Below are 21,752 nucleotides of genomic sequence, written 5' to 3' on the forward strand. Positions count from 1 at the left end.
TAAACTTCACACCCTCTAACGTAGATAACAGATTACGGACAATTCCACCAGCAGATACAGTTGAAGTCGGAAGATTACATACACCTTAGCCAACTACTTTTAAACTCAGTTTTTCACAATTCCTGCCATGTAATCCGAGTAAAAAAATCCCTGTTTTAAGTAGGTTAGGATAACCACTTTATTTTAAGAATGTGAAATGTCAGAATAATAGTAGAGAGAATGATTTACTTCAGCTTTTATTTATTTCATCACATTCCCAGTGGGTCAGAAGTTACCATACACTCAATTGGTATTTGGTAGCATTGCCTTTAAATTATTTAACCTGGGTCAAATGTTTCGAGTAGCCTTCTACAAGCTTCCCACAATAAGTTGGGTGAATTTTGGCCAATTCCTCCTGACAGAGCTGGTGTAGCTGAGGTTTGTAGGCCTCCTTGCTCGCACACACTTTTTCAGTTCTGCCCACAAATTGTCTATGGGATTGAGGTCAGGGCTTTGTGATGGCCACTCCAATACCTTGACTTTGTTGTCCTTAAGCCATTTTTCCACAACTTTGGAAGTATGCTTGGTGTCATTGTACATGTGGAAGAGACATTTGCGACCAAGCTTTAACTTCCTGACTGAAGTCTTGAGATGTTGCTTCAATATATCCACATCATTTTCCTTCCTCATGATGCAATCTATTTTGTGAATTGCACCAGTCCCTCCTACATCAAAGCACCCCCACAACATGATGCTGCCATCCCCGTGCTTCGTTGGGATGGTGTTCTTCGGCTTGCAAGCCTTCCCCCTTTTTCCTCCAAACATAACAATGGTCATTATGGTCAAAACAGTTCTATTTTTGTTTCATCAGACCAGAGGACATTTCTCCAAAAAGTACGAACTTTGTCCCCATGTGCAGTTGCAAACCGTAGTCTGGCCGTTTTATGTTGGTTTTGGAGCAGTGACTTCTTCCTTGCCGAGCGGCCTTTCAGGTTATGTCGATATAGGACTCGTTTTACTGTGGATATAGATACTTTTGTTTCTGTTACCTCCAACATCTTCACAAGGTCCTTTCCTGTTGTTTTGGGATGGATTTGCACTTTTCACACCAAAGTACGTTCATGTCTCGGAGACAGAACACGTCTCCTTCCTGATGGGTATGACGGCTGCATGGTCCCATGTGTTTATACTTGTTTACTCTTGTTTGTACAGATGACTGTGGTACATTCAGGCATTTGGAAATTTCTCCCAAGGATGAACCAGATTTGTGGAGGTCTACAATTTTTTTTCTGAGGTCTTGGCTGATTTCTTTTGATTTTCCCATGATGTCAAGCAAAGAGGCACTGATAGGCATTGAAATACATGCACAGGTACACCTCCAATTAGCCTCAGAAGCTTCTAAAGCCATGACATAATTTTCTGGAATTTTCCAAGCTGTTTAAAGGTACAGTCAACTTAGTGTATGTAAACTTCTGACCCATTCCTCTCATCCGCCATTGACAGTTCTCTGGCTCGTTTCAGGTTCGATTCACCATCTTTTTCAGGATTTTTGGACTTGAAAATCTTAATTAAAGTTGATTGCCTTTGCTTATCCATTTTTTTATTTGTCTTTTCCATGTTTAAAATTCAGGAGGGAGACTACTAGCCTTTGCTAGCTGACATGATTACGTAGGGACCTCTTCACTAGCTGACCACCACTGCCAAGACCTGCTTCAAAATCAGTTACTTACCTTGCCGGCCCACCCCATAACCTATATGTACAAATAAGAGAGCAGGTCTGAAATCAGTGTGGAAGGATAGGAAGGTTGCACAGAAGGATCACTGTGCTTTTACATTATGGTTTTTCAGGGAGGCGGGAGAAATGACCAGGATGCAACTTGATTTAACTCTGATCGCTTAATTTTTTTTTTATGCAAACAGTGAACAAATTGTATAAATAAGGCTGTGAAAGGTACCGTAGCCAGTCAAAGAGGTGCCGGAACGAACAAGGTCAAACCTGAGAGGTGCCGGATCTCTGTTCTGGCAGGATATGGCTCAAATTAAGCATTGCTGGCACCTACTACCATACTCAGTTCAAAGGCACTTTTGTCTTGCCCATTCACCCTCTGAATGGCACAAATACACAATCCTTGTCTCAATTGTCTCAAGGCTTAAACATCCTTTTTTTAACCTGTCTCATTCCCTCCATCTACACTGATTGAAGAAGATTTAACAAGTGACATCAATAAGGGATCATAGATTTCACCTGGTCAGTCTGTCATGGAAAGAGAAGTGTATATTATTATAATTCTGTATTAGTATTGGTAGATTTGGTTCAGGCTCATTTGTATCCAGCCCCAGATAAGTGCATTCGTCTGGGGTTTCGTGGCCACTGCTCATCCGACGTGTACAGGTCTGTAGGTCTAACACCTGTGCAGCTAGGCGGAACATTGCATGGCATCAGAAGGGAAGGTGAAGAAGTCAGGTCTAACAACACCTGGCTCCTTTGACACGTGTGTCTGGGCCTGCCCCCGGTCCTGTCAATCTCACAGCATCAGGTATCGGGAAGGATTCACAGAGAAAAGACGAGGGAAACGGGGGGGGGGGGGGGGGGCAATGTCAAATCAAATCAAAATGTATTAGTCACATGATGCGACCTTACAGTGAACATGCTTACTTACGAGCCCCTAACCGACAGTGCAGCTTCAAAAAATACGGATAAGAATAAGAGATAAAAGTAACAAGTAATTAAAGTGCAATTGGTGCGGGGGCACCAATTAGTTTAGGTGGTATGTACATCTAGGTAGAGTTCATTTAAATGACTATGCATAGATGACAACAGAGAGTGGCAGTGGTGTGGGGGGGCAGGCAGGCAATGTCGATTGTGTGTCCATGTGTGCCTGGAAGTGCAAAAAAACAAAATTGTTGAATATTCTGCGCTGTGAGGGCATAGTCCAATTTGGCACCATTTGAAATCCCACCCAACAGAACGTCAATGCACTCTGATTGTTTCACCATGTAATCATTGTTCACACTAAATTTACCGTCTGGGCGTACTGTACGAATTAATTACGCACAAAAAGTCTTTGAAATCCTCCTACACACTCTGCTTGGTGTCCATTTAATGAGTCTCATCTGCCCAGGCAGTTTGCATTGGCTTTCAATTGAATGTGGCTCTGGCTGTGAGAGAGGGGCCAACAGATTGGACATTTACACTGTCACAGCAGAGGGTCATGACAGAGACCTGGTGAGTGAGTGGAGCGGAATGACAGGTCTGACATGGATGAAGTGATGCACAGTGGTGTGTTTTGGAAGAGGAGGACACCGGGGAAAGGAGAGCTCCACTTTGTAGCAAAGATTGAACCTTGGAGGGTCAATCCACAAGATTTCTACACAAAAGTAGATTTCTAAGACTCTATGACTGTATGATAGATTGGTCTGGGAATTTGTTCGTGCGTTAGAATTATACTGTTTTTAGGAAATCTCATGTTTCCTGTCAAATGTTTACTGTTAGTCTGACGCCAAAAAAGAAGTCTATGTCACCAACGTCACATTTTGTAACATTCAGTCTCAGGAAGTTGGAAATACTTAAAATATAAATTTGTTGCATTTCAATATGACGGTCATCTGAGAGTCTTGTCGGGCCAATACACGGATTCTGAAATAGGCACATGCTTCTCTACCATGCTATCAATTGAATGTGGTGTAATAACAATTAGGCTCCTGGGGACTTTGGGGCTAGACATGGCACTGAATTTATGGCAAGGAATATCAAAAGAAATGCTCTGAGCCTTTGATCTGATGAGAGGAGTCTTCGGCAATCACGATCACAGGCAGTGTAACATTTCGATAAATAGGTCCACAGAACGTGACACTTAGCAGGGAGTCTGGGGGATTGGGCTTTGTGCAAGCCTGCAAGGCCTTATGTATTATTGGCTGCAGAAATCCTGGATATCCCCCATGTGAGGTTCAAGACGCAAAGGGTTTACTGTGCAAAACTGGTGAATTACTCACTCAAACAGGTGTATTGAAGACTCCATATTCGCAATTCTGAACTTTCATCTGTGGTAAAAACTGGTTCCATGAGATGGAATTCTTCACGTTTGACTCTCTGATACCTGTGGTATTTACTGTAGGTACATGAACCATAGCATCCAAGTTGTGAATAACTCCTGAACAACAAACTCTAAGTTCAACCAATAGGCAATGGAAAGGATATAGAGACAGACATAACCTTAATGCTGTTCACATTAGTAGAAGTGTAGCCATTCTGCACTGCACTAACCATTACAGGTGAACCAGAAAAACCCTCCACGAGGTAGTGTGTTGCGGTTAAGATATGAAGTCCAATGTTACCTTTGTTCCCCTTGGTCTTCTGATGGAGGGAAGTGTTGTGGGGAATTAACATTGAGTCAAACTAATGTTAGCCTAAATTAAATGAGTAAACCCAACAGTAGCTGGTTTAAGAAAGTACATTTTAAACCACTACTTTCCATGGGGCAGGACATTTTGATCTGATTCGTTTGGTTTACGCTACCTTTCTCTCTCCGACCCCTTTTCCAAATCATGGAAAAGGGGTCATGATATAATAGGGGTCATGGTATAATTGTCACACCCTGACCATAGTTTGCTTTGTATGTTTATATGTTTTGGTTGGTCAGGGTGTGATCTGAGTGGGCATTCTATGTTGGATGTCTTGTTTGTCTATTTCTATGTCTGGCCTGATGATTCTCAATCAGAGGCAGGTGTTAGTCATTGTCTCTGATTGGGAACCATATTTAGGTAGCCTGGGTTTCACTGTGTTTGTGGGTGATTGTTCCTGTCTCTGTGTTTTGCACCAGATAGGGCTGTTTTTGGGTTTCCACGTTTATTGTTTTTGTTAGTTTATTCATGTCTAGTGTTTTTATTAAAGAACATGAATAACCACCACGCTGCATTTTGGTCCGCCTCTACTTCACCTAAAGAAAACCATTACAATAATATTTCATATATGTAGATCTACAGTTAAAATATACATATTTAATAATCGCTCCAATTACCAGATCTGCATATTGAGATGTATTATTATTTTACCATACTTGTCCTTCAGTGTCAAGGGCGATTCCAAATGAGGATTATGTGTTCTTTCAAGGGTGTTGTGATGTGTAAAGCGGATACCTGTTATCAGTTATTGCCAGTTCTTCAAATGAGTATTTTTAATGCTAGAATATAACAAGGATGGCATGTGGAAATATGTTCTCTGCTTAATAGGCAACGTGTGAGTAATGGACATTTAAAAACTGCTCTTGTTGTTTTCAATTTCTTTCTCTCATTTCACTGACATTCGGATCTAATGAACTTGAAACAAACTGGGCTGATCTGCCTTTCCTCTATTGTGATTGTCTGAATGTGAATAATGGCTCTATTCAATCAGATCCGCTTTGGCCGACATCCACATAGCGGTTGTTTGACGGTGACGGAGTTGGAACTGCGTCAGAGCTGTCAAATCCACAAGCGGCTCCTGGCATTATACCTAAAGCGGGACAATGCTGGGACTTTCCACCGGGACTCTCTGCCTCTAACCCTATTACAGGGGCTGAGTCACTGGCTTACAGGGGCTCTCTAATGCCATCCCTGGAGGGGGTGCGTCACCTGAGTGGGTTGATTCACTATTGTGGTCATCCTGTCTGGGTTGGCGCCCCCCCCCCTTGGGTTGTGCCGTGGCGGAGATCTTTGTGGGCTATACTCAGCCTTGTCTCAGGATGGTAAGTTGGTGGTTGAAGATATCCCTCTAGTGGTGTGGGGGCTGTGCTTTGGCAAAGTGGGTGGGGTTATATCCTTCCTGTTTGGCCCTGTCCGGGGGTGTCCTCGGATGGGGCCACAGTGTCTCCTGACCCCTCCTGTCTCAGCCTCCAGTATTTATGCAGCAATAGTTTGTGTCGGGGGGGGGGGGCTAGGGTCAGTTTGTTATATCTGGAGTACTTCTCCTGTCCTATTCGGTGTCCTGTGTGACTAAGTGTGCGTTCTCTAATTCTCTCCTTCTCTCTTTCTTTCTTTCTCTCTCTCGGAGGACCTGAGCCCTAAGACCATGCCCCAGGACTACCTGACATGATGACTCCTTGCTGTCCCCAGTCCACCTGGCCATGCTGCTGCTCCAGTTTCAACTGACCTGAGCCCTAGGACCATGCCCCAGGACTACCTGACATAATGACTCCTTGCTGTCCCCAGTCCACCTGGCCATGCTGCTGCTCCAGTTTCAACTGTTCTGCCTTACTATTATTCGACCATGCTGGTCATTTATGAACATTTGCACATCTTGGCCATGTTCTGTTATAATCTCCACCCGGCACAGCCAGAAGAGGACTGGCCACCCCACATAGCCTGGTTCCTCTCTAGGTTTCTTCCTAGGTTTTGGCCATTCTAGGGAGTTTTTCCTAGCCACTGTGCTTCTACACCTGCATTGCTTGCCGTTTGGGGTTTTAGGCTGGGTTTCTGTACAGCACTTTGAGATATCAGCTGATGTACGAAGGGCTATATAAATAAATTTGATTCGATTTGAATGCCAGTGGCTGAACAGAGTCACATTAAGAGAAATCCCATGCAGCCCACTTTCTTGTTCTGAACGTTTGGCTTTGTGAGGAATGATGGCAAAAGCATTTCCAACTTGAAAATAAAAGAGAGCCGCACACTCTAGGAGCTCAGATGCAAAAATGTAATTACCAACCTTTCGACAGCCAAGCTGTCTTCATCAGCAGTTCCAACATCTGCTATGACTGGTTAAGGCATGATCTGATGGAATCTAGGCCTAAGTGAGCCTATAATGTTGTTTCTGAACTTTTCTTCCATTTTCATTGGCAAGGGAATCTAATGAACTGAACAAAATGGTCTGATATACCTTGTGTTGTGATTGAAGACTGCCAACTTACAAAGTGAGAAAATAATGAGCTGCTGTATATGAATATCTGCATACTCTTGTTTTTGCCGTTCGTTTGACTTATTGATGGTGAGGATGATGATTGTATTGTCGTTGATGTTATTATTATAATTACAACTATCATTACTCTTATTATAGCTATTAATATGACCGCTTTTATGATTAATGCCAATATGAGTAATAGTATTGTTACTTATTGGTGAAGAAAACAAGGGAATAAAAGGTAGGAACTTGGTGGTGATTAGGTATTTATCACGTTTCAGGTAAGATCCAAATGCAGACTGTGCTGAACAATGTTTATTACAGCAACAGGGGCAGGCAAATGACAGGTCAAGGCAGGCAGGGGTTGGTAATCCAGAGTAGTGGGGCAAAAGTACAGGCCGACAGGCAGTTTCAGGGTCAGGTCAGGCAGAGGTAGGTTATCCAGAGTAGGGGCAAAGGTACAGGATGGCAGGCTCAGGGACAGGCAAGGGACAAAACCAGGATGATGAGAAAAAGAGATGAGGGAAAAGCAGGAGCTGAGACAAAACACTGGTTGCCTTGACAAACAAGACGAACTGGCAACAGATGAACAGAGAAGACGGGTATAAATACACAGGGGATAATGGGGAAGATGGGTGACACCTGGAGGGGGGTGGAGACAATCACCAGATCAGGGTGTGACAGTATTGATGATGGTTGTCGTTGTCAGTATTGGTATACTGTGGAGGAGAATTTAAAAATATTTTTTTTGTGCGTAATTAACTTATACAGTACGTCCAGATGGTAAATGTAGCGCGATCAATGATTACATGGTGAAAAATCAGAGTACATTGACGTTCTGTTGGGTGGGATTTGAAATGTTGTCAAATTGGACTGCTGTCACAGTGCAGAATATTCAACAAAACAGTGTCCTAGGGCAAACTGAATTTAATGGCGTCAATAACATATTGTGAGGTCATGGTCAGGTTGTATAGGCCTACAGATTTTTTTCATGCTTTTTTAGCGACCAGGAGAAATACATCTGGTGTTGTGTTGATCCGGATCATCTGGTGTTGTCTGGTGTTTTTGTTCTGATGGTTGTTACCTGGATATCTTACCAGACTGTCATGAACGTCGTCAGGGAAATGAAATGACCAGACCAAGGTGCAGCGTGGTGAGCGTACATTCCTTTTTATTTTGAATGTCACCAACAAAAACAACCGTGACACTTACTAGGGCTATACAGGCCACTAACAAAGTCAACTACCCACAACTAAGGTGGCAAAACATGCTGCCTAAGTATGATTCCCAATCAGAGACAACGATAGACAGCTGTCCCTGATTGAGAAACATACCCGGCCAAGACGTAGAAACAGAAAACATAGAAATATAGAAACTAGAATGCCCACCCTAGTCACACCCTGGCCTAACCAAAATAGAGAATAAAAGCCTCTCTATGGCCAGGGCGTGACACAGATAATGATGTGCCATTGCTAGACGTCTTGGTGTCATCGTGAACAAAATATACATCTTTTCCTTGTGATAAGCTGATGCCTCTACAATTAGGGAACCAATTTACAACCAGACAATTATGACGTCCAATGTCGCATTTTACCTACTAGAGTAGATCTTATGTCTTGTACTGTGTTCATTATTGCTCTTCCAGGTACACATGGACACACACTCAACACTGCCCCCCCTCCCTCGTCTTTTCTCTGTGCAACCTTCCGAGACCTGATGCTGTGAGATTGGCAAGACCGGGGCAGACCCAGACACACGTGTCAAAGGAGCCAGGTGTTGTTAGACCTGACTTCTTCACCTTCCCTTCCGATGCCATGCAATGTTCCGCCTAGCTGCACAGGTGTTAGACCTACAGACCTGTACACGTCGGATGTGCAGTGGCCATGCAGGGCCACGAAACCCAGGACAAATGCACTTATCTGGGGCTGGATACAAATGAGCCTGGGCTAAATAAAACAAACACTCCATGGAACACTGCATTGGCTGCTGTGTTCTATAATATAATATAAAATGCCATCTAGCAGATTCTTTTATCCAACACAACTTACAGTCATGTATGCATACATTTTACATATGGGTGGCCCCATGGGGAATCAAACCCTCAACCCTTGGCATTTGCAAGCGGGGTACGCTACCCACTGAGCCACACATAAGTGCCGGTGCTGCACAGCTCCTGGGTGCCAGGTCAATATATCAACCCATCAGTGTCTGGCCTGATAAATCAAATTAAGGTTTATTGGTCGTGTACACAGATTTGCAGATGTTATCGCAGGTGCAGCGAAATGCTTGTGTTTCTAGCTCTAACAGTACAGTAATAATACCAACCAAAACAAAACAATATGCACGTTATCCAAAAAGTAAAAATAAAGAAATAAAGAAATGAAGAAATATCAGAACAAACAATGTCAGAGTATATATATATATATATATCACCGATCCTCAACCAAATTTCCCAGTGGGTGCGAGACACTGTGGCTTGTAGGACTCTCCAGGTCTCGCACCCACTGTGAAAGTTGGTGGAGGATCGGTGATGATCTAGGGGTGTTTCAGCAAGGCTGGAATTGGGCAGATTTGTCTTTGTGAAGGATGCATGAATCAAGCTACGTACAAGGTTGTCCTGGAAGAAAACTTTTTCCAGCCGGACAATGCTCCATGCCACACAGCCAGGTCAATCAATGTGTTGATGGAGGAGCACCTGATCAAGAACCTGTCAAATCTCCAAACCTGAACCCCACTGAAAACCTCTGGAATGTGATCAAGAGAAAGATGGATGGTCACAAGCCATCAAACAAAGCTGAGCTGCTTGAATGTTTGCGCCAGGAGAAGCATAAAGTCAACCAACATTGATGTGAAAGACTGGTGGAGAGCAGGACAAGACACATGAAAGCTGTGATTGAAAATCAGGGTTATTCCACCAAATATTGATTTCTGAACTCTTCCTAAGTTAAAACATTAGTATTGTGTTGTTTGAAAATGAATATGAACTTTGCATTATTTGAGATTTTTTTGCACTCTGCATCGTTGTTGTTATTTTGACCAGTTGTCATTTTCTGCTAATAAATGCTCTAAATGACAATATGTTTTAGTTGGAATTTGGGAGAAATGTTGTCAGTAGTTTATAGAATAAAACAAACAAAATATTTTACCCAAACACATACCTATAAATAGTAAAACTCATTTTGCACTGGCCTCTTAATATTTTCCAGAGCTTTATATATATATATATATATATATATATATATATATATATATATATATATATATATATATATATATATATATATATATATATATATATATATATATATATATACATATCCTAGATATAGGACCGACACTTATGATTTATTTTTGGACTGTCTTTTTAGCCATTTATGAATGTATTATTGAAAATGTTTCTATGGGCTATAGTAGTAAAGGTTAAATTCAACATTTTATCAAATAATTGTTTAATATTTTGGGGGGATACCTAAAGGGGTCCTAAAATTCAAAATCAAATAGCTAAATGATCCATGGTATGGCCATCTTAAAACAATTCCATGTCAGCTTAGAATCCCCAAAAGATACAGGAGTCCTTCCTAATCGGAGAGGAAGGAATGTGCTTAGGGATTTCACCATGAGGTCAACGATGACGTTAAAACAGCATGGTAGTTTCAACATGGTAGTTTCTTCACAATACTAATACTAATCTAAATGACAGAGTAAAAAGAAGGAAGCCTGCACAGCATAATAGTATTCCAAAACATGCATTCTGTTTGCATTTAGGCAAAGAAATGTGACAAAGAAATGTACTTTATGTCCTGAATACAAAGAACTGTTTGGGGGCAAATCCAACACAACACATCGCTGAGTGCCACAAGCATGGTGGTAGTTGCATCATGTTATGGGTATGCTTGTCATTCGCAAGGACTGGGGAGTTCTTTAGCATGAAAATAAATGGAATAGAGCTTTGCACTGGCAACATCCTCATCTTAGAGGAAAATCTGGTTCAGTCTGCTTTCCCACAGACACTGGGAGAAAAATCCACCTTTCAGTAAGACAATAACCTAAAACACAAGGCTAAATATACACTGGAGTTGCTGAACAGACAATGCTGAATGTTTGTAAGTGGCTTAGTTACAGTTCTGGAAATCTATGGCAATACTTGAAAATGGCTGTCTAGCAATGATCCGAAACCAAATTGACAGAGCTTAAAGAATTTTTTCAAGAATAATGTGCAAATATTGTGCAAGACAGGTGTGCAAAACTCTTAGAGATTTACCCAGAAAGACTCTCAGCTGTAATCGCTGCCAAAGGTGGTTATACCATGTATTGACTCAGGGGTGAAAACTCAGGAGTGCAATGCCTTCAGAAAGTATTCATGAGTCTTTCTGGGTGTGTTTCTAAGAGCTTTGCACACCTGGATTGTACAATATTTGCACATTACTCTAAAAAATGTATTCATGCTGTTTACACACCATTATACATACAGTGCATTCAGAAAATATTCAGACCCCTTGACTTTTTCCACATTTTGTTACATTATAGCCTTATTCTAAAATGTATTAAATCGTTTTTTCCCTCATCAATCTACACACAACACCAAGTAATGTTAAAGCAAAAATATGTTTCGAATTTTTAGCTAATTTCTAAAATAAGAAAAACAGAAATATCACATTTACATACTGTAACTATTCAGAGCCTTTAATCAGTACTTTGTTGAGGCACCTTTGGCAGCAATTACAGCATCGAGTATTCTGAAGTATGACGCTACAAACTTGGCAAACGTGTATTTGGGGAGTTTCTCCCATTTTTCTCTGCAGATCCTGTCAAACTCTGTCAGGTTGGATGGGGAGCATCGTTGCACAACTATTTTCAGGTATCTACAGAGATGTTCGATCGGGTTCAAGTCCGGGCTCTGGCTGGGCCACTCAAGGAAATTCAGAGACTTGTCCGGAAGTGTTGCCTTGGCTGTGTGCGTAGGGTCGTTGTCTTGTTGTAAGGTGCATCTTTGCCCCCAGTCTGAGGTCCTGAGCACTCTGGAGCAGGTTTTCATTAAGGATCTTTCTGTACTTTGCTCCATTCATCTTTCCCTCGATCCTGACGAGTCTCCCAGTCCCTGCCACTGAAAAACATCCCCACAGCATGATGCTGCCACCACCATGCTTCACCGTAGGGATGGTGCCAGGTTTCCTCCAGATGTGAAGCTTGGCATTCAGGCCAAACAGTTCTATCTTGGATTCATCAGACCAGAGAATTTTGTTTCTCATGGTCTCAGAGACTTTTACATGCCCTTCAGAAAAGTCCAAGTGGTCTGTAATGTGTCTTTTACTGAGGAGTGGCTTCCATCTGGCCACTCCACCATAAAGGCCTGATTGGTGGAGTGCTGCAGAGACCTGTCCTTCTGGAAGGTTCTCCCATCTTCACAGAGGAACGCTAGAGCTCTGTCAGAGTGACCATCAATATCTTGGTTACTTGGTCTTCTCGCAGTGTCTGTTGGGGGAGGGGTTCCCGAGTGGCGCAGGGGCTGTCACGCCCTGGCCTTAGTTATCTTTGTTTTCTTTATTATTTTGGTTAGGTCAGGGTGTGACATGGGGGATTTATGTGTTTTGTCTTGTCTAGGGGTTTTTGTAAGTTAATGGGGCTGGCTCCGTTCTAGGTAAATTGTATGTCTATGGTTGCCTAGATTGGTTCTCAATTAGAGGCAGCTGTCTATCGTTGTCTCTGATTGGGAACCATATTTAGGCAGTCATATTCTTTGGGTATTTTGTGGGTGATTGTTTCCTGTGTCAGTGTTTGTGCCACACGGGACCGGTTCATTGCCAGTTCACTTTATTATTTTGTATATGTGTTCATGTTCAGTTTTTCTTAAAAACCATGGACACCTAACACGCTGCATATTGGTCCGATCCTTGTTTCACCTCTTCAGAGGAAGAGGAGGAAATCTGCCGTGACAGGGGCTTCCGAGTCACACCTGTCTTAGAGCTCTACGGACAATTCCTTTGACCTCATGGCTTGGTTTTTGCTCTGACATACACTGTAAACTATGGGACCTTATATAGACAGGTGTGTTCCTTTCCAAATCATGTCCAATCAATTGCATTTACCACAGGACTCCAATTGTGTTGTAGAAACATACCAATGATGAAAAATGGAAGAAGGATCCACCTTAGCTCAATTTCAAGTCTCATAAAAAGGGTTGAAATACTTATGTAAATAAGGTATTTATGTTTAAAATTTGGTATACATCTAAAAACCTGTTTTTGCTTTGTCATTATGGGGTATTGTGTGTAGATTTCTGATTTTCTTTTTTAATCCAATTTAGAATAAGTCTGTATCATTACAAAATGTGGAAAAGGTTAAGGGGTCTTAATACGTTCCTAAGGCACTGTATACAGTATAGTTGGAGAACCTTGTTATAGACAGTATGGGCATCATATGAATATAAAAGGTTTGTACATTAGTAGTTATATAGGATGAGCCATGACGAGAATACAGTATACTGAATAGATATAAAGTCAAATCAAATTGTATTGGTCGGATACACCAATTGCAGATATTATCTGAGGTTTGTTGCTCCAACAGTGCAGTAACACCTAACAATACAAAACATTACACACAAAAGTATGTAAACATTATTAAAGTGACAAGTGTTCAATGTCTCTATACACATAGGGTGAAGCAGTCCAGTCTCCAAGGTGCTGGGTAGAGCACCAGGTGGTAGACAGCTAGTAACAGTGTCTAAGGTTCAGGAAAGGGTACTGGGGAGGCCGGCTAGTGATGACTGTTTAAAACCTGTTTGGGATAGGGGACAGCATTTTCATGTTCGGATGAAAAGCGTGCCCAGAGTAAACCTCCTGCTACTCATGCCTAGAAGCTAATATATGCATATTATTAGTAATATTGGATAGAAAACACTCTGAGTTTCTAAAACTGCTTGAATGATGTATGTGAGTATAACAGAACTCATATGGCAGGTGAAAACCTGAGAAAAATCCAACCAGGAAGTGGGAAATCTGAGGTTTGTAGTTTTTCAACTCATTGCCTATCAAATATACAGTGTCTATGGGGTCATATTGCACTTCCTAAGGCTTCAACTAGATGTCAAAAGTCTTTAGAACGTTGTTTTAGGCTTCTACTGTGAAGTGGGGGAGAATGAGAGCTGAATCGACCAGAGGCCTGCCAGAGTGGCATGAGCTGATTATGCGTGCACAAGTGGGAGCGACCTGCGTTCCATTGCAATTCTAAAGACAAAGGAATTCTCCAGTTGGAACATTATTGAAGATTTATGTTAAAAACATCCTAAAGATTGATTCTATACTTTGTTTGACATTTTTCTACGAACTGTAATATGACTTTTTGAACTTTTCGTCTGAACTTTCGCCTGGACTTGCCCATGCCTCGTGAGTTTGGATATGTTTACCGAACGCGCTAACAAAAGGAGGTATTTGGACATAAATTATGGACTTTATCAAACAAAAAAACATTTATTGTGGAACTGGGATTCCTGGGAGTGCATTTTGATGAAGATCATCAAAGGTAAGTGAGTATTTATAACGCTATTTCTGCCTTTTCTGACTCCACAACATGGCGGGTATCTGCATGTTTTTGTGTCTGAGTGCCGTACTTAGATTATTGCATGGTTTACTTTTTCCGTAAAGCTTTTATGAAATCTGACACAGCGGTTGCATTAAGGATAAGTATATCTATTATTCTGTGCATAATAATTGTATCTTTTATCAAAGTTTATATTGAGTATTTCTGTAAATTTATGTGGCTCTCTGAAAATTTGCCAGATGTTTTTGAGGCACAACATTACTGACCATAAAGCGCCAATGTAAACTGAGATTTTGGGATATAAATATGAACTTTATCGAATGAAACATACATGTATTGTGTAACATGAAGTGCTATGAGTGCCTTCTGATGAAGATCATCAAAGTTTAGTGATGAATTATATCTCTATTTCTGCTTTTTGTGACTCTTCTCTTTGGCTGGAAAATGGCTATGTGTGTTTTTGTGACTAGGCTCTGACCTAACATAATCAAATTGTGTACTTAGCTGTAAAGTCTTTTTGAAATCGGACACGATGGGTAGATTAACAAGGAGCCCCAAGCCGGAACCCCAAGCCGTAAGAATTAACAAGCTGATGACCTAGAGATAGAAGCTGTTGATCAGTCTCTTGGTCCCAGATTTGATGCACCTGTACTGTGTCCCCCTTATAAATGGAAGCGGGGTGAACTGGCCATGGCTTGTGTGGTGGATGTCCTTGATGAACTTCTTGGCCTTCCTGTGACACTGGGTGTCCTGGAGGGCAGACAGTTTGCCCCCGATAATGCTTTAGTCTGACCTCACCACCCTTTGGAGAGCACTACGGTTGTGGACGGTGCATTTGCCATACCAGGTAGTATTGGTATTTGGTATTTATTAGGATCCCCATTAGCCGCTGCAAAAGCTTCAACTACTCTTCCTGGGATCCACATGAAACATGACATAATACATAGTACAGCACATTATTAGTCAAGGACTGAAGTACATACACCTAAATCGTCACACAGCCTACATATCAAAACATACACCCAATATCTAGGTCTAATACATACAGTGCCAACCCGTCATTCAGGGCAGGTGGGCCCCACCTGTTTTGAGCATCACACTTTTAGGTTATAAATACATAAATAATTAAATATATATATATAGATATATATATTTGTTTTTTGTTTTATTAATTGGGGGGCTTGTCTGTTTTGCTTGATATTTTGGCATTAATACATGTCACATATCAGCTTGCAAACAATGTAATTGAGTTAATAAAGCCACATACAAACATGGTCTCTTTTTTTATTCCTTGAGTAAGGCAGACTAGATCAGTGCTTTCTGTGGTGGTGGGGCTAGCCAGCAGAAAATACAGAGAGTTGAGCCTGATTGGCTCAGTTTTCTGTCATGATTGACTCAGTTTTCTGTCACTCATGGACAGTACATCATTCCCAATTCTAAGGTTAGTGCTCAAAAATGTTTGCCCCTTGGGTTCTGACATAAAGTTATTTTAGAAGTGCCCATCCAAGAAGGCTCAAGGTCAGTAGAAACCACAGTAAGTCTGCCATATCAGCTATGTTTTTCTGTGGCTTTGCTGGCATGCATCCCACTTTTTTATGCCCCACCAAGATTTACATGCTAAAATCGCCACTGAATACATAGTACAATGCAAATTACAATACAAGATATATAAAATGGCTGTCTCTTCACGGTCCCATTTGTGCAGTCAGGTGTTCTTTTACCTGTTTTTTTCAAACCTGAAACTGGTTTTATTTCTAGCTTGAGTTACCTGGTGTGGCAGAGAGTTATATGTAGTCAAATCAAATCAAACTTTATTTGCCACATGCGCCGAATACAACAAGTGTAGACTTACCTGTAAAATGCTGACTTACAATCCCTTAACCAACGGTGCAGTTCAAGAAGAAGAAAATATTTACCAACTAGGCTAAAATAAAAGGTAATACTAAAAAGTAACACAATAAGAATAACAATAACGTGGCTATATACCAGGGGCACCGGTAGCGAGTCAGTGTGCAGGGGTACAGGCTAGTTAAGGTAATCTGTACATGTAGGTGGGGGCGAAGTGACTATGCATAGGTACCTAACAAACAGCGAGTAGCAACAGTGTACAATGGGGGTGGGGGCTAGAAGCTGTACTGGGCCATTCGCACTACCCTCTGTAGCGCCTTGTGGTCAGATGCCGAGCAGTTGCCATACCAGGCGGTGATGCATCCGGTCAGGATGCTCTCGATGTGCAGCTGTAGAACCTTTTGAGGATCTGGGGACCCATGCCAAATCTTTTCATTCTCCTGAGGGGGAAAAGGTTTTGTTGTGCCCTCTTCACAACTGTCTTGGTATGTTTGGACCAGGATAGTTTGTTGGTGATGTAGACACCAAGGAACTTGATACTCTCGACCCGCTCCACTACAGCCCCGTCAATGTTAATGGGGGCCTGTTCGGCCTGCCTTTTCCTGGAGTCCACGATCAGGTCCTTTGTCTTGCTCACATTGAGGGAGAGATTGTTGTCCTGGCACCACACAGCCAGTTCTCTGACCTCCTCCCTATAGGCCGTCTCATCGTTGTCGGTGATCAGGCCTACCACTGTTGTGCCATCAGCAAACTTAATCATGGTGTTGGAGTTGTGTTTGGCCACACAGTCGTGGGTGAACAGGGAATACAGGAGGGGACTAAGTACACACCCCTGTGGGGCTCCAGTGTTAAGGATCAGCATGGTAGATGTGTTGTTGCCTACTCTTACCACCTGGGGGTGGCCCGTCAGGAAGTCCAGGATACAGTTGCAGAGAGAGGTGTTTAGTCCCAGAGTCCTTAGCTTAGCGATGAGCTTCGAGGGCACTATGGTGTTGAACGCTGAGCTGTAGTCAGTGAATAGCATTCTCACATAGGTGTTCCTTTTGTTCAGGTAAGAAAGGGCAGTGTGGAGTGCGATTGAGATTGTGTCATCTGTGGACCTGTTGGGACGGTATGCGAATTGGAGTGGGTCTAGAGTATCTTGGTGGATGCTGTTGATGTGAGCCATGACCAGCCTTTCAAAGCACTTCATGGCTACTGACATGAGTGCCACAGGGCGGTAATCATTTAGGCAGGTTACCTTCGCTTTCTTGGGCACAGGGACTATGGTGGTCTGATTGAAACATGTAGGTATTACAGACTCGGTCAGGGAGAGGTTGAAAATGTCAGTGAAGATACTTGCCGTTGGTCTGCGCATGCTTTGTGTACACGTACTGGTAGTCCGTCTGGCCCAGCGGCTTTGTGAATGTTAACCTGTTTAAAGGCTTTGTTCACATCGGTTACCGAGAGCGTTAGCCGATGTCATGGCTCTATTTAATACTTTGCGTTTCCCAGCCTCTGTTCTGGACCTGACGACTACGAAGAGACCTCTGGTTGCATGTCTTGTGTTGTACCGATGAGTGTCTAAACTGTGTGCCAACTGCTTGAACAGACCGTTCGGTACCTTCAACACAACAATACATTGCACAAAGACCAACAGTAATGCAGACAATCTCTCCTCAACTTTCAGCCAGGAGAGACTGACATGCATGTTACGGACACTTTCCCTCTGTTTACATCTAAGTGCAACACGTTCTGCTTTGTTCTGGACCAACTGCAATTGACCTATGTCCTTCTTAGCTGCACATGACCACAAAGCTGGGCAGTGGCCCAGGGCAGGGTACTGGTACTTGACCATTTAGTCTATATGTTTTTACCATGACAGCTTGCTATCTAGGGTTACACCCACCAGTTTAGTCTCCTCAACTTGCTCAATAGCCAATAGGTATGGTGATAGAGCCCGGAAGGATGCTCTCAATGGTGCATCTGTAGCCTCCTGAGGTTGAAGAGGCGCTGTTGCAGCTTTTTCACCACACTGCCTGTGTGAAAGGACCATTTCAGGTTGTCAGTGATGTGCACGCAGAGCAACTTGAAGCTTTTGACCCTCTCCGCTGCGGCCCCGTCGATGTGGTTGGGGCATGCCCTCTCTGCTGTCTCCAGCAGTCCACATTCAGCTAATCTGTTTAGTTGACGTTGAGGTACGACTTAACCTCAATGGGATGCAGCTCTCATTTTGGTTGAGAAGCCAGTCACCTCCAAGAGTGAAACAAAAGGCTATTTCTTTCCAGGTCACCAAAGAGAGAACAGCGAATGAAGATAGTAGGATCTGAGTTATAGCTACGCTACAGTAGCCTATTTTGAAATGATGAGCTTTCCCCCCACCCTGAGCCATTCTCTTTTGTGGCTGGTTACACGTAAGACCGGGGAGAGAACATTGCAGTTAAACCCCATTTTAATTAACTCCCTCTGGGAGTGATGCGTGTAATCGATTTTTCTACCCATCCAAGATTGTCAATTCATCCAGCGCCAGTATACGCTACACTCATTCATATTGATTTGGCTAAAGCTGACGCGCTAAGGACAGAGAGAGAGAGCGAGAGAGAGAGAGAGCTCCTGGGACAGAATAGGGAGACACAATGATAAAGTGTTTATCGCAGACGATCAAATTAAATTGTATAGCAGCCTGCAGTTAGAGCCAAAATACTGTAGAAACATCTTTGTGACAGGGAATATGGCAAAAATGCAGTGCCACACCAATTAGTAAGCTTCTACTGAGCTACATTTTATTTGAGTATGTACAAGCACGCTCATTGCTGGTAAGGTATTGCTGTTAAAATAATGCATCAACATATCATTGCTGTTCCTGTCCATTTGTGTTCTGCATTTTGTCATGTTCTATGTTTTGTGTCAACCCCAGGAAAATAGCTGATGCTTCTTCAACAGCTAATGGGGATCTGAAAGAAAATCTGAAAAAAAATCATGAAATCATTCAAAAAAAAGTCCAGAAATCTTAATGAGATAAATTGGTTTATTCATGTTTCCTCCCAACCTAACTCCAGGGTTTCAGGGTGGTGGCTCATTAACATTTTGAAAACTAATTTTTGTAGATAACATGATTTATTAATACAGATTTTAAACTATTTTTTTGTCTGTCCAATCCATTACCAATGTCTCCCATAGGACCTTAGAATAGGGAACGATTACACACATCCATTGTCTCTGAGCAGGTGCTGGCTACTAAAAAAATCTATTAGAAAGTGAAATGAGACTCTGCACACTGCGCTCCTATGCGAGGTCTTTTTCACCCGTTATTCCCATAGTAACTTCCTAAGTAAGTCATTTATAAGTAAGTATTTACCCTCAACATACCGTGACTAGTGCCCTCACACCTGCCATATACGGTTCTGAATCACCTGCCACCTATCTACTCCTTCCCTCCAAAAATCCTCCCCTTAAAATCCCACCTCTGCCAACAATGCACCCCCCTGCCGCCCTTGATTTCACAGCACGCAAACGAAGCAAAAGTTGAAAAAGAAAATATATCCTCCAACAAACTTAAAATGACATGGATGATTTATAGCTTTGGGACATGAACATTGATTTTCCTCTTGTCTCTGTTGTTCTGTCAGTAAATTAGCCCAAGATGCACCGCTACCTAACTGGAAATACCATATACGAAATCCAACAGCAATTGCTCAAAACAGTTGCTCCAAATATAGCATTGTCAGATATCAAGTTTGAACTGCCCCTCACAAAAATGGTCTTTGAGGTCATACAATTGTATTGCACAGTTGGATTAATGTAACAGTTGTTCCGGGTTGACATGAACTCATTCCCCTTTTCAATACTCAAACGTGCCATATAAAGGAATGTTGCGTTCATTAATATCACACATGTTTAATGTATTATAATAACAAAGCAATCTGCACAGATACAGGCTAAACAGTCCAGGGAAGTCAAAAAGCCAAATTGATTAAAAATGCTATTCTGTCATAAAGATGTTAATGATTGAAGGATTTATTTTATTTACGTGTCATACACCTAGCTACCGGTGCCCGGCCCACATGGGCTTACAAGACACTATTAATGTGTGTCCCAGATAACTTTATTCTCTATACTCATCACCATCTTGACATCAGTCAACCCCACCCAATCAGAATAGTCGCGAGTGCATGGCACAATGTATCAGTTGTATTAAATATGCAACATAATGAATTGGCTACATAATTACCGACGGAATTAAACCTACCATTTCCAGATATATGATTGTCCACCTCGGTTCGCACAGTCGGTTTGTAAGCGGCGTTAAATTGAATATAGAGTCCCATATAATGTAAAATCCATATTATCACTCCAAATGCTCCCATTGCTTTTGTTCTTGTTTCAAGTCGTGGTCGAAAAACTCACGTTAGGCGGAGCACGCTCACTAAATAGTATCCAAATTCTTCCTGGATGACAGCACCCTCGGAGATTAGATACAAAATAGCACCGGACAAAAATTGCGCTATGAGGCGCAAGGTGTACCCTATTCGCCTGCGGGATATTATCAGCACTGGTTCCCTGTATTTCTGCAAGCAAGCACCTCCAGTAGAGGCGGACGGAGAAATACATGGGGACAAGTGCAGTGGCTTGCAGAGAAAGTCAATTAGGCGGAGGGATCTAGAAAAATTATAGGCCTACTGTTATTAACTTTTATAACAAGTTACATTGGGGGATCTGAGGATTTAACATCCTTTTTTTCTGAATACTCATTATAAAAAATATATGTTCAATAGTCAAAGCTCCTGTACTGTTATTCTTACTTCTTTACAAATATGTTTTTACTTGCTATATAGGCAACTCAAAAAGGTAGCCTAATGTGTATTTTTCTGGGCATAGGCAACGTGTACAATTGCAGTTGGCCTGTATTGCATTCCATATACCTAACATGGCTTTAGCAATCTATCTATTCATCAGTTTATTCAAGCAAGACCACGACATTCAAATCTCCCCAAATCATAGAAAAAAAAGCATCTCAAAATCATTCCACTATAATATAATGGATATATTTGGTATATTTGATCAAATGTGATATTGGGTTAGGCATATGATTCTCAGCCTACTGCAAACAGATTGATTCCATAGAAATGCTACTTTATGCGAGACTGTCCTTTTCCAAACCACTAGAGGAATACAGCAACCAACCTGCTGTCATCACATCTAACACATGGCCTTACAGCAGTATTAACCTAGGACTCAGCGCTACTGCAGCTGTTAGCCTAACCGTACATTTCCTCCTATGGGGCTCGTATTGGCGTGCAGTGAGCTCGCAGGCTCTTAATTAAGGGACACGTGTGGTTGAACACATAGTGTAGTTGAACACCTACACAGGGCATTAATTTTAAAAAAGCACGCGAGCCTCGTTCGTCATACTGAATGAGCTACGTTTGGCAACACTAGCTTCTATACAAGTTAATACGGGTTCTGCCCCCATATAGATGTAGCTTGGTTCGATCTGCGTTGTGTACTTTTAATTAGGACACTGCCACAACTGCAG

General features: G+C 42.0%; 1 protein-coding gene across 1 annotated transcript in view; it reads right to left on the reverse strand.

The window, feature by feature from the left end:
- LOC124003909 (V-set and transmembrane domain-containing protein 2-like protein) overlaps positions 1–20,789 on the reverse strand; it is a 78,484-nt gene extending 57,695 nt beyond the window's left edge. Inside the window, exon 1 of the mRNA XM_046312553.1 lies at positions 20,466–20,789. Coding sequence (XP_046168509.1) covers positions 20,466–20,583 — 118 coding nt within the window. The 5' untranslated portion in view covers positions 20,584–20,789. The remainder of the gene's footprint in view (positions 1–20,465) is intronic.
- Between the last annotated feature and the right edge of the window lie 963 nt (positions 20,790–21,752).

This window comes from Oncorhynchus gorbuscha, linkage group LG18 (genome assembly GCF_021184085.1).
Source record: "Oncorhynchus gorbuscha isolate QuinsamMale2020 ecotype Even-year linkage group LG18, OgorEven_v1.0, whole genome shotgun sequence".
Taxonomy (NCBI): domain Eukaryota; kingdom Metazoa; phylum Chordata; class Actinopteri; order Salmoniformes; family Salmonidae; genus Oncorhynchus; species Oncorhynchus gorbuscha.